General features: G+C 46.1%; 1 protein-coding gene across 1 annotated transcript in view; it reads left to right on the top strand.

Moving 5' to 3' along the window:
* SYNPR (synaptoporin) overlaps positions 1-12,993 on the top strand; it is a gene marked incomplete at its 5' end in the record, with an annotated part of 109,035 nt that overhangs the window by 95,026 nt on the left and 1,016 nt on the right. Inside the window, 2 exons of the mRNA XM_072876422.1 lie at positions 3,073-3,271; positions 12,431-12,622. Of these exons, the coding sequence (XP_072732523.1) occupies positions 3,073-3,271; positions 12,431-12,622 (391 nt within the window). The remainder of the gene's footprint in view (positions 1-3,072; positions 3,272-12,430; positions 12,623-12,993) is intronic.

The raw sequence follows: 12,993 nt of genomic DNA, 5'->3' as shown, positions 1-12,993 counted from the left end.
TTCTGTCACTGATCCTCCCCTGCTTTAAAGAAACTTTTCAAATGCATCTTGCAAAGTCAGCATCCACCCTAACCACCCCAGGGCTTGGCTCACTCGCCTCTTCCCTGCCACCATCTCATCTTCCCAGGTCTGAGTCATGGTCTATTTTGAGGCCCTTTGCACAACTGAGATCTCAGTTGTTTGGGCAGAGGTGAGGTGGCCACAAGAGGCACCAATTACTGCACATCTCTTAGAGGCTAGGGAAATCTAAAAAGAAAAGCAAGTGAATAAAAATAACTTGATGGAAGAAGGCTTCTGTGACTTGGTGTCACTGACAGATGCTTGGCCACAAAAGCACTGCTGGGAAGATAGGAGTGAGATGTTAATGTAATATATGAACATTTTTTTCTGGCTTATCATGATTCAGTGCAGTGACTGCAACTAAGGTGCAATCAGGAAAACAGGGAGTAGAAAAGGAAAGTGGTCTCAGTTACTTTACCATGTTTCAGAAAGGCTGGCGGGTTGTCAGTAATTGGACTGGATGGGGCTGTGGTGACTGAGGCCATCGGAGGTGCAGCAGATGGGCAGCAACTCCTGGTCTAAATCTTGATAGAAACATTCCTTACGTTATTTCATCTTTGGTATGCGCAGGAGTTTGAACTGCTACTTGCAACACCATGCATTGCCCGGCATGCTATTTCAGGACTCCAGGGGAGGAAAAAAAACAACCACCCTAAAGATGTGTTTTATACGATAAAATGCATGCGGAATTGCCTTGTTCTTCTTTTTTCTTCCCCAAAGCAATTAGGTTGTATTTAATGTAGCTCAGTCCCATAGTGCTTGTGAAAGCAATGTGAGGGCCAGAGCAATTCTCTAAAGCCTATTTGCAGTGTGAGTTGCTAACATAAAACTGTGGAGCTCCCACCCTCGCAGCAAAGCCTGGCTTCCCTGTGAGGGGCCGGAGCCTTCTCGCTGTGCTCAGCTGGAAAAGCAGATACTGCACCCCGCAGCAGGGCCCTTAAAAAGCAGCTGCGGTACCTGAGTGTGGCTGTTCAAACACAACAAATGTGGTCAATTATTTAAGAACCAGAAAATGCTACTTCAGCAAGGGGGGGGGGCAAAAAAACCAAAAAAACTCCCCCACCCAACCTTGAACGTCTTTGTGTTGAGTTGCAAGGTCTGGGCTGATCGGGGGACCCTGGGTCTGACAGTGAATGGGAGACCACTGGGACCACTGGACCCTGGGCTGCAGCCCCATGGGCTGGGTGGAAAGTGAAACCTGGCTTGAACCCAGCCGCAAGCCCTGAAGACAGGACCTGCGGAGGACCGTGGGCACAGTCTCTGGCTGCACAGCACTGCATTCCCCTGGGGAAGGAGGGGTGGGGTCAAGTTTCTTCCTGATCCAAAACTCTACCGACGCTGCCGCTGGTTTTCAAGGGGTTTTGAACTGGGTTCCCAGTCTTGTTCTGTGTCAATACAGTGCCCAAGCAGCTGTGCATGAGGAAAGCAGAGAAAGCTTTCTTTTCTGACCATGCAAATCATGCATTTCAAAGCTTTCCATAATCCTAGTGATGGGTAAAGCAAAGCCACTTTCCCTCCAGGCTGCAGAATTGGCATGACAGACACTAGGAAATCTTCCTTCCCTGTTTTTCCCCCCTTTAAGGAAAGAACAATAAGCCCTGACGAAAAGTGTGTGTGCACTGATGCCAGGAAGCTTTGAAACCAAGTCAGGAAACTGTCTGATCATGAGCATTAGAGAGTCTCTCGTGTTCAGTTTTCATCAGACTTTGCTGTGTTCGCGTAGGGGAGGCGAGTCAGCCGCTGCTCATCTCTGCAATCTAGGCAGACGCATTTCTTGTTTTCATCCCACCACTACTATAGTGACAGAAGCTCAGGGAAGAAAATGCCTGAGGCAAATAACTGGCGTTATGCGTCAACCGCTGATGAAAAGGTTCTGCCTACGTGTTTGGGTACGTTTAGTTTGGACTAGGAAAAAGCAAAAAGTCATGCAATCCTCCAACGTCCATTAATCCATCTTCTGTGATTTCTACTGCGGGTTCTTTGTTTTCCTCTAGGGACCTAACTTTTTATTTAGTCATATATTCATGGCTGCTGCTGCCGTTGGCTCGCTGTTGCACGCATTAATTGCCCTTGAGTAGAGGAATGTCTCCCAGAAGGCCTCATCCTTTCTCTGCACCAGATCATAACTTTAATTGCTGCTGTTAACTTGCTGCTGGCTTCATCCCCTCCGCTCTCCCTGTGCAGAGCAGAACACCATGGTCCCTCATCGGGCCCCATGTCCCCACTGATGCCAATCTGGGCCATGCAACAGGACCAGCCAAAGTACCCCCTCCAAGGATCCCCTTTCTCTTTCTGAATCAGAAATTAAAATTATTAGAGCAAAGAAGGGTCTGGCAGGAGCTGCCAGACAGAACCACAAATCTATTAGCTCGGTCACTGATTGCAAACAGTGTGTGAGTACAAGGTTAGGGCTTTGATTGCTTAAACCATGTCATGCAGACTGTTTCTGTGACCCAAGTTGTGTATTTCTGCTGCAGCTTTGTTTTAAAAGCTTTTACTGTAGAGGCACTATATGGCTCACAGCCCCATGGGCTAACAGCCACAGGTAGTTGTGCACTAAGCTATTTTACATGAAGTTGTGAGCTTCCAAATACAGGTATCCCATGGCCTTGATACAGACGATAAGACCTGTTTTCTGCCGCCTTGATTGTAAGAATTCAAGAATCAGATTTTCTCATGTTACCCTTTTTCAGTTGTTGCCATGGCAAAACCCCAGAGAGAAAGGGGGGGTTCTACCAAACCACTGGAACATTAACTTTTCTCTGAGATTGAGTAAAAGATGTGTTCAGGTCTGAGTCTCACCTAGACACTTACATGGAAGTAACCTCACGTGTACGAGCAGCTCTGAAGAGCACAGCCCACAAGACTACTTATAGGGCCAGTTATTCAAGCAGAGGATCAATGTGCATCAGGAACGAGATAGGGAGACAGAGCAAATGTATTTATATCTTTATTCAGGTAACAGTTTCCTTTTTCTGTAGTTCACCTCCTGCTCTTTGGGATGTCTTCCAGGTTGCATCAAGTGAATTTCGATGCTCCCACTTGTGAAGGCAAGCGCCGAGAAAAGCTCTCCTTGATAGGGGACTTCTCTTCTTCGGCGGAGTTCTTCGTCACCATTGCAGTCTTCGCCTTCCTCTACTCGCTGGCTGCCACCGTGGTTTATATCTTCTTCCAGAACAAGTACCGTGAAAACAACAGAGGGCCTCTAATTGTAAGTGTGCATTTGCAGCATTTTCAGGCATAGGTCCTAACCTCTTGCTTTTTTGGTGGTTGAGGCTGTGGTGTGGTCTGGGAGATCAAGTGGCCCAATGCCCAAAGCATCTCTGCATTCACCTGTTTCTATATCTTAATGGTGATTTAAACTTTTAACATCAAGGGTAACAGAGACTATATGTGGGTGGAGTGTAGTCCCAATCTTGTATGTACTTGTGGGATTCCCCGCTTCTCTCCCACTGCCTGCAGTGATGATGTTCACACAAATAATGAACAGTAGCTGGGTGGTTGCAGGATTGGAGTCTGAGCCATGTGTCTGTGACAGCAGAGCTTCATTGGTGGGGGGAAAAAAGGGAAGAGGAGATCTTAGGCATTGCCTCAGCAGACAAACGAAACCATGCCCCTGACCAAAGCCTAGCCAGGGAGGTTGCTTATTGCTAATTACTGCTGGGTTCGGCCAAATTATTTTGCTTTGGAGTAACCTTTGGAGTATCTCCAGTTTTACACTGAGCTCCCAGCACATTTGTGTGTCTGTGCTGGTTTATGAGGCTCCTCACTTTCCAGTTATCATTCTACGCACCCATCAAGCTGTGGCTGTTCATACATTTATTTTTCTTTTTACTGATTCCTGAAGGCTTGTGATAAAAAGCAAGTGCTGCTGTGCATCCATTTTCTCATAAATCAAGACTGTAAAGCCAGCGAGAGCTATTTTGTTCTAGCGCCCGTTACCTGTCAGTGCATCACGCCCCGTGATACACCCCTTGGCCTTGCTAGGCTGCTAAGGGCTGTGTGCTGATCCTCCGCTGCGCTGAAGTTGGGTCAGGTCTCTGCATCTGCGGGCTGTAGGGTTGCATCGCACTCTCCCTTCCACGGGCAGCCCTCTCCTCCGTGACTGCAAGGATAAGGTTACGCTAAGGTAGAGGAAATATTTCTCTGAAGTCTTGGTGTGAAGGGCAATTCAAAGGGAAGGCGGTGGGAGTTTAGTGAGGACTGATGTAAGGAAAGAGTTAGTTCTGGATTTCAGAAAAATCTAAAGTTTATGACTGACAGAAACCAGACATTTGGCTGAGACTTGTGCCTTAAGTGACTGAAAGCCACCAATGAAGAACATCAGAAAAATATAACAAAGGAAAATAAATCACCAGCGCAGAAAGGCTGTACCTGTTAAAGGAAATAACTATGGTAACAGTAAGCAAAAGATTAAACCGAGGGAAGGTAATCTTAGCATCACGGGGTTTTGAGAGAAAGATTTTCCTGCTGCAAGGAGATGCGAGTAGTTTTATTTAAGTTTGCATAATTCAAAACTGATGAATTTTTACAGAAGGAAAAATTCTCTCATTCCACTTCAAAGGAAATTAATCCTCTTCATTTGGGGATTGTTGGGACCTTTCCTCTCTCCCTAGAAAATGGTGAGGAAAGGAGAGGAAATCTTCACAGAGGAGAGGTAGAACAGACAAGATAAAGGGTTCCCTACAGAAACAGTAAATAAATAAAGTGCCTTGCTTCTGCTTGATTCCATTGATATCAAGTAATATCTTATTTCAGACTGTCTCACCAAAGAATCAGTTGCAGAGATGTGCCATTTTAATTTTCTGGTGGAAAATAGTTCTTTCTTCTGACCAACCACATTATCCTGTGTAGCAATGGTAAAAGGAAAGAGAAAATACTACTAATATGTCAGATTGTGATGTGGCCGTTTGCCGTCATCCAGGACTTTCCTGATACAGCTGCTGCAGTCGTGTTTGTCGCAGGTTGCACGGTGCAATCCGCTGCAGCATTAACGTGGCATTGATTTAATTTGTTCTGTGTAATGGATTGTAATTGAACCTACAGGTTAAATTTAACCGGTGTCCATTACCAAAGCCATTACTGGAAATTTGCAATTTCCCAGTCTTTAAACCAAGCCTAAATGACCTTATTTGTTCAGAATATAAAGATGCTTTTGAGTGTGTCCTAGAGCAAAAGCAGCTCCTGCCAGTGAGTGGTGTTGGGAAGTGGCTTAGGGTTATGCTCAGCTTACACCTGCTCCATCCACATGCTCCAGCATCTCTTCTGCACTGCCAGCTCCGTTGTGTTTGGTATTTTTAGAAAAAAGACCCTTTTTCAAGTGGAGAACATCCCTGCTGGTCTCTGCCCAGTGTGATGATTGCAACATCACAGCCTGATTGGGACAGGGTGCGAGTCCTACTGTGCAGTGGAGATGTAGGGAAAATGCAGAGCCCCAGGCAGAGAACAAGCAAGCAGCTGTAGCCAGGAGGAATTCAAGGGTCAAGGGAAACTCAGAGTGAAAACCAGCTTCCCACAGCTGCAGGGCTCACCTAAGGGACGTAACAGGCAGGCGATGCATCCTCCCGCTCCGGGCAGATGCTATACTGAGCTGAAGTACCCAGGAAGATCACACGTATATTAAATCAGATGTGTGAGTATGTCTCATCCCTGAGATTGTTCCTCCCAAAGAAAAGTGCTGCAGAAATCTGGGGTGCTTTGTGCACGCCTGAGTCCAGCCAGCAGTCACTTGGCATGTGTCGGTGCGGGTGGCAGGGCAGTCCTCGCTCCTTCCTTGTCACTGTGTGTCAGGCACCATTTCCAGACTACCAGTTTTTTGCTGCTTAGTGAACAGTTAGAAGATAGTTTCATCTGTCCTTGCTTCTGCTGCAGTGCCTGATCAGTCTCGTATTTAAAACCATTCCCATTTTAAGCCTTGTACTTCCTCTTGGCTTGTTATTTGCTCAGTCTGGGATGACATCTGCCTTTAAGCAGCACCCTCTCGGAGCTGGCTGCCTTTCCTCCTGACAAATTTTCAGAATTTGAAAAAGGAGTATGACAGGAGAAGTGGAGAGAGGAAAAAAAACCTTTCACTTGAAATTTTAAATTTTTTTTTTTCAAAAAACCCTTGCACAGGCAGTCAGAGCATCAATGCATTACCAACTTGCAGTGGCCTGACTGGATGCAGAATATGTGACTCAATGGTCATTAAATTCTTTATAATCATAAGAAACTCGCAGACAAAATTTCAGTCACAAATATTTCAAGTTTACCTTGTTTATACAAATATAGGGAAACCCAACTGCATGTGCTGAGATCTCAGCGAAGCATCACTTTAACTGTGGAAAAATATTTTAACGTTCAGTGTGAAGTGAGACATCATGGGGAGGAAATATTTCCAGCAGGAGAAGCCGTTAACTCCTTCCGCGGGTGTCTAGATGGCACCGGCATGTTTTATTCACTGTGCAGTGAGCCATGTCTGTTGCTAACGTTGCCTGTCAGGTTTTGGGGATAAATATCTTCCTTTTGGTCGCACGGGACCCCGGTTGTGTTACTCGTCTGCGATGAAGGTGGGAGTCACCCCTTCCCACGGGGCTGTCAGCAGCGAGCCCTTGCTGTGTACGCCCTCCGCTTGCCTCAGTGGCTCCATGGAGAGATCATCTGAGGGGGGTTCATACTAGATAGATAAACCTAGGAGAGGACCTTGGATTCCCAGTTCCTAAAGGAACAAGGAACAGTTTACCAGGGATTAAATACCTAATAGATATGTGCGATGTGTTTCTGAGCTCTGCAAACCACAGCTGTGATTTTAATTTCGTTGCAAACTCTTGCCCGATGCATGTGTACAGTGAGGAGCTGGGGGCTTGCCTTGGCGATTACAAGTGCAAACCAGTTTCTCAAATGACTGATTAGTGCTCAAGAGCCAGAAATATTTTAAAGAAATTAATTGGAGATGGTTACTTAGATTTTAATGAATGCCATGTACAAAATCTCACTAATTTTCAGTATTATCTGCATCTCTAAGCCTAACCTAAGCTGATTTCCACTTGTGTAACAACATGTACCCTGGGGAGGCATTGCTGGTTTGCAATGAGAGCAGAGATGAGCTGCACCCTGGGACTGCCACCCCAAGCACCTCTGTCTTGATGCCCTGTTTCAGATCTATATGTTTGCAGCTGCTTGCAAGCAGAGAGTAACCGACCCAACCGTTAGTCCTGCGCTGAAGCTTTAAGGTGTCAGGGGTAGATGCTTCCATCTATCTCTGGAGTGGGAAATAAAGGAAAGAATAGTCATGGTCAATGTGTATCAGTACCCATCACTTGGACTTCTTACTTTTTCCATAGTTTCTATACCCCATATGTGCTCCATTTAAAACCCATACTGACAGCTCTGTCTCTATGTGCCTTCAGGTTTGTCTTTGGGAAGTTATAGACTGGCCATGAAAAACCACATGCATTCATGTATAAATGTAAATCACTTTATTTGTATTCCAATCAACTAATATAAAAGCGTAAAATTATTTAGCCAAGAAAACTGACTGACATAGCCCTGAAAAGAGGTATTTCATTTTTATAGTGATTACTTGATAATCTCATTCTTACAGTGCATAAAGATGCTTACATGTAAGAAGATGAGATCTTTCCTTTGCATCTGGAGTCCTGTGAATAATCACACTAAGCAGAAAGGCATTTGGTTCTTTACATATGTTGCAGACCGAGTGAGTTAAGTACACTCCTAGTCCGCTCTTTGGAGATGTCCTTGATTAAACATGTTTTATTTCCTCCCCTTTGTCCTGCTTTCTAGAAAATAGATAGGAAAAGAATAAAGAGCTATCTGTAAAAACAAAGACTGAATCCTTTGCAGTTAAAAAATGAAATTATGAATAACTGGAATAATTCTGTGCATTTCAAAAAGCTGTTTCAGCCTGCTTTTGTCATCTCCTTTTTGAAACACAAGCCACGGTGACCTTGCTGTACACGCTGGTGCCTCCCAAAGGGTTCCACACATCCCTGCCAGAAGCAAGCTCACAAGGCCATACACCGTTGCAAAAAGCACATAATTCTTTCAAAGCTTTGTTCAGCAGAAAATCTGGGTGGGACCTTGTTCGACCCAAAAAAGAGCTAAAATGCCACCATAGAAGGCATTTGTCTCCTGCAGCAACCTGCTGTTGGCCACTTTCCTGGGCTGGGGCCAGGGCTATGGCTCTCATTGGGGTGGCTCTTGAATTTTTAGGTCTGTTGTGGCTGTGAAAACAAATCCTCTGAGCAGTTTGCCCCTCCTGGGCTAAGGAAATCTCCCTCTGCTCCTGCGTGGCTGTGCTGAAACCTGTTGGCAGTGCTGCCAGGCTAGACAGGCTCTGGCTGGGAAGGTTTATAGGCTTCGGCGTTTGAGGAGTTGCTCCCTTGTATGCTGTAAATGTACGAAAGGGTTTTGTCAAATGAAAAGGTTTTGTGGCATGAGCATTAGAGGATGGAAACGTTTGCGGGGAGGCACCGAAAGCCCTGCGTGGAAGGCAGTTACGGGGCCAGCAGCTGCGGTTCAGTGAGGAAGGGGGGAGCGCGAGCGCGGCAGGGATGCCAGGCGCCCTCCAGCCAGGCCAGAGCCGAGGTTTTGCGTGTTTTCAAACATAACAGCCCAGGGCTGTTGTGCCAAACTTGGACCATGCTGGCCGGGAGGGAGAGCAGGGCACGGAGAGCGCGTGGGGACACGTGTGGTGCAGCACTCCGGGGGTTGCTGAAGCCACTGACCGGCTCGGAGCGGGTGAAACGCGGCCCCTTTCCGAGCGAACAAGCAGCTTCTGCAGATGCTTTTGGCTGGGTGAGACTGCACTGGACACTGGGGGATTTGAAACTGTGGTCGAGAGACTTAAGCGACTGCTCCCTCCAAAGACAGGCATTTTGTAAAAGCCAGTAGCTTGATAGCAAGGAGAAATGTTTCCGTTACCATGAAAAGAAAAGGCGCATTCACAGTTCTATTCTAAAACATATAATATATAAAATTGTTCCAAGTAGGCATTTTTGGCAAACTCAGTAATAGCAAGTTTCAACTTGAAAAAGGCAGCAAGAATTTTTTTGTTACACATACTTCAGGCTCTTAAACTTCCTCCTTGGATATTCAGCATATTTTGAGTCTTGTTTTCTGCTTTCTCCTACATGTTCCTATTTTGCCTCCTTCCCAAAGGTACCTGTAGGCAGACCAAAGTATCTCAGCTGAGATCTAAGAAACTTTGCAATTAGGAGTATAGCGTAACTGTACAACAATACACACTGAAGAGATCTGTAGACACCATTTAAAGAAAGCAACTACAAAAATTACTTTGTTCCAAAGGAAAAAAAAAATCACCCATGCTATGGGGATATTAAACATTCAAATGCAAGATTTGTTTTAGTATGCAGACACTCTGGCTTTAATTACCAAGGAGAAATTCCCCAGATAGACATTAAGCTACAGAACAGCTTAGCTTGAAATTCACTTTTATTTTCAGCATGTCATTATCTCGTAACTCTGTTCCACCCAGAGGTGTGAAAATGTTCAGCCAGAAATCCAAACCCACTTGAAAACAAGAGAGGTTCAAGTTCCAGCCAAAGCTGAAGGTTAGCAAAGATTCAAAATAAATAGGAAGACGCAGGCTCTCTCTAGTCGTATATTTTGCTCCTTGCACAGCGCAGAGGAGATGGAACAAATTCCCCAAGAGCCTGAGTCCGGCCATGTAGCCTTGGTGAGAGCACCTGCCAAAAAACCCCTCGTGTGTCGTTAGCCTTTCTGTCCTGTCTTCTTGACAAGCCATTGGCCTTGTAGCGTGTTTCTGGGAGCGGTCATGTCCTCCGGCTGGTGGAGGGGTTTGGGTAGGTTCTTCTCCAAGTCCTGCTGTGCAATCTTTCCCTTTTGGCTCGGTACATTTCTTGCACCCAGCCAGACTTTACACTTTTGGGGAGTTCCTGTATGAAAGGGCTGATCCCAGCCCCCTCAGGAGCAGAGACCCTTCCCCCAAGGCTCTGATCTGCTCTCAAATAGGGGAATTAGAGGCAGAGCAGGCAGGATCGGGCAGGGTTAGGCTTTTATGGACACCCTGGTGCAGGGGAGCAGAGGAAGTCAGCAGAAGACTGGAGGATGGGATGAGATGGAGAAGACAAGACCTGAGGAATAACGTGAAATACTTAGTCCCTTTAGGACCAGCCACTCAACTGCACCGTGCTATTGGATGTTCCTAGCAGTACTTTATAGCCCAGGACATGAGCTACTAGCAATTAGAGTGAGGGACTCTTGCAGACTGTAGTCATTTGTGCCATGAGTCATGCAAATGCCTCACCAACATGGGCTCGGGATCTGTGAGCCCAACAGCAGGTCTGAACCCCTGCGGCTGTCCCTTGCTTGAAGAACTTCACTCACTTTTAAAACTTCCCTCTTTTTAGCAAGTTTAAGCTCCTACATTGTGTTAGTTTTGGTCAATTTGTCTCTGCTTCAAATTTCTACCTGCTGTTACGCATTTATTTTATCGTTGTTGCCAACGCACTGATTGCAGAGCTTGATTTAGCTTGCGAAGTCTAATAGTGTGGTGGCACTGAGAGAGAATTGCTTGTCATTTAAAAAATTTATTCCCCAAAACTCTGGTGTGTCCCTGTCTATTGTGTCAATCAGAACGTATATGGGGGCTTGGCATCCATGTAGATAACATGTCAAGCCTCATAGCAAATAAAGACCATACCCCATCATAATCCATAGCTCACTGAACATCTGGTGTTTCTACCAGCTGGAATTTTTACAAAATGTTTGCAATTGAACTGTTGCCTCTAGGAGTCCATTTCTCATTCAGTTACTGCTAGGACATATAAGATACAATAATTTCTTTTGCTGGAAATCTCCCTGAGAAGAAAAATTACTCTGGGCTATATGCCTCTGCCTACCCAGAGTCTCTCTGGGTGTTAAGATAGTTGTCAGCTCCTGGGCTTCACGCTCTTCGAGAGAGCCCATTTGGCCAGCATGAAGGGAGGTCAGAGGAACTCAAAGCTCAGTGGCAGACACAGGCCTGCAGAAAACAAATTGTGGCACTGCTAAAAGAGAAGGATGTATCCTTTGGGAAAGCATCCAAGCACAATTAATTTAATCCCATCTGCGTGAGCAGAGAAATCCTTTGCTCATGGCTCACTTGTGCGGCTGGTTTATTGACTGGTGCATCTTCCATCGTGGAAAAAGCTTGCGTCCTCCGTCCCTACGGTGCCACGGAGAGCTCCTTCCCCAAATGTCAGGTGTGCTTGTATAAGAGGAGAATGATGTTTCCCAGGGATCGCTTATTTCTTTGGATAGAAAGCCAAAACTTTGTGTTCTTAATGAACATTTTCTCTTCCTTCCATGTACACCTTTACTTTGTAAGGGGGAAGGGGAAGCAGCCCCCATGGGAGGTGGGATATCAAGACGCAGCGATGCAGTTAGTGGTATGTTAGACTTTGGCACCTCTACCATCTGTTGTGGGCTGACAGATGGGATGAAATATGACAGCAGAAAGGCTCTTCTGTTTTAGCAAGACACACGAAAGCTTGAAAAATCACACCTCCTCCCTCCTTTCCCCCCAAACCCACACAACAACAGTGTCACTTGGCCACTTGTTCTGGCTAAGACAAGGAGAAGTTTATGCCTGTGCATGCTCCTGAGAGTCTTTCGAGGGAAAAGTGAGCAGAGTGGTTCAGAGCAGAGCTGCTTGGAGGTGCTGGATCCTGGAAGGACCGCCACCCCTTCTCCCCTCTCTTCACGTGGATGGGAATTAGGAGCAAACGCTTTACGGGGATTGAGGAGTCTCTGTGCTTGGCAAGCCTTGCTGTTTATTTGTTCACTCATGATAATTAGCGGCTGCACGGCTCGTGCAGAGCAGGGACATTTGGCCTTACCTGTAGCTGGTGAGAAAACTCCTCATCTGGTAGCTGAGGATTAGCCAGTTTCAGGTTCTCCCTGAGATGCTGCCGCGGATGGAAACGCTTCCTATCGGAAACCCGCCCCGGCTGTCTGTAGGAGCACCCAGGGGAAAGCCAGCCCTCAGGAGGGCCCAGCTCCTTTCCAGGCATCTATATTTTTTTAAATTGATCCCCATTCATCAGCCAGGTGCCATGAATGGCCAGATTTCCAAGGCAGCTCAGCATCCTGGGTACCAGCCACGCGCTTGTGGGAATCTGGGGTCGGAGATGGCAATGGCAGCCGAAGGGCTCTGCCCCGTTAGGCACATCAAGCACTGCTGAAAATTAGCTCTGTAGGTGATGACAGTAATCACAACCTTCCATGAAATAACAAGCTCTCAGTTTTTCTGTCCTCTGATGCAAGCTTTCAGTTTTCTGGTGATTTTAATATTTTTTCTTCCCAATAGACACACCAGTATAATGCTTCTAACTAATTTGTCTTTTAGGATTTCATTGTGACAGTGGTCTTCTCATTCTTGTGGCTAGTGGGCTCATCTGCTTGGGCTAAAGGACTGTCAGATGTAAAGATTGCGACCGACCCAGACGAAGTGCTATTACTGATGTCTGCCTGCAAACAGCAGTCCAACAAATGCTTGCCTGTTCGCAGCCCTGTTATGTCAAGCCTCAACACTTCGGTTGTAAGTGACTTTGATTACTACTTTTCACCCTTACCTTGCAAACATCTTTTCATCTCTCTTACCCGTGTGTTGACCTAAATCTGCTGGTGTAAACCAGTTAGCTGAAATGATTTAATTGGACGTACAGTCTTGCTGTGGGGAAAGGCACGTGAATCACAAAAGCTCTCTGCCGTGGAGCAGCAGCTGGATGAGTGTGCGGAGTTGGGATGGGGAGAAAGCAAAGCATCTGTCCAAGTGCGTTGGTTGGCCTGTCTGCTTTTAACTTGCTCACTGCAATGCTTTTGAAAAGGAGTCTGTGTGCTCCTTTAGGAAGAAAAGGTTTTGTGCCTTACAGATTCCTTTAAAAATCCTCAAAAAACCCCATACAATTG

Source organism: Ciconia boyciana, chromosome 11, assembly GCF_034638445.1.
Source record: "Ciconia boyciana chromosome 11, ASM3463844v1, whole genome shotgun sequence".
Lineage (NCBI taxonomy): Eukaryota > Metazoa > Chordata > Aves > Ciconiiformes > Ciconiidae > Ciconia > Ciconia boyciana.
The sequence above is the reverse complement of the archived record's forward strand: the minus strand, read 5'-3'. Positions and strand labels throughout refer to the sequence as shown.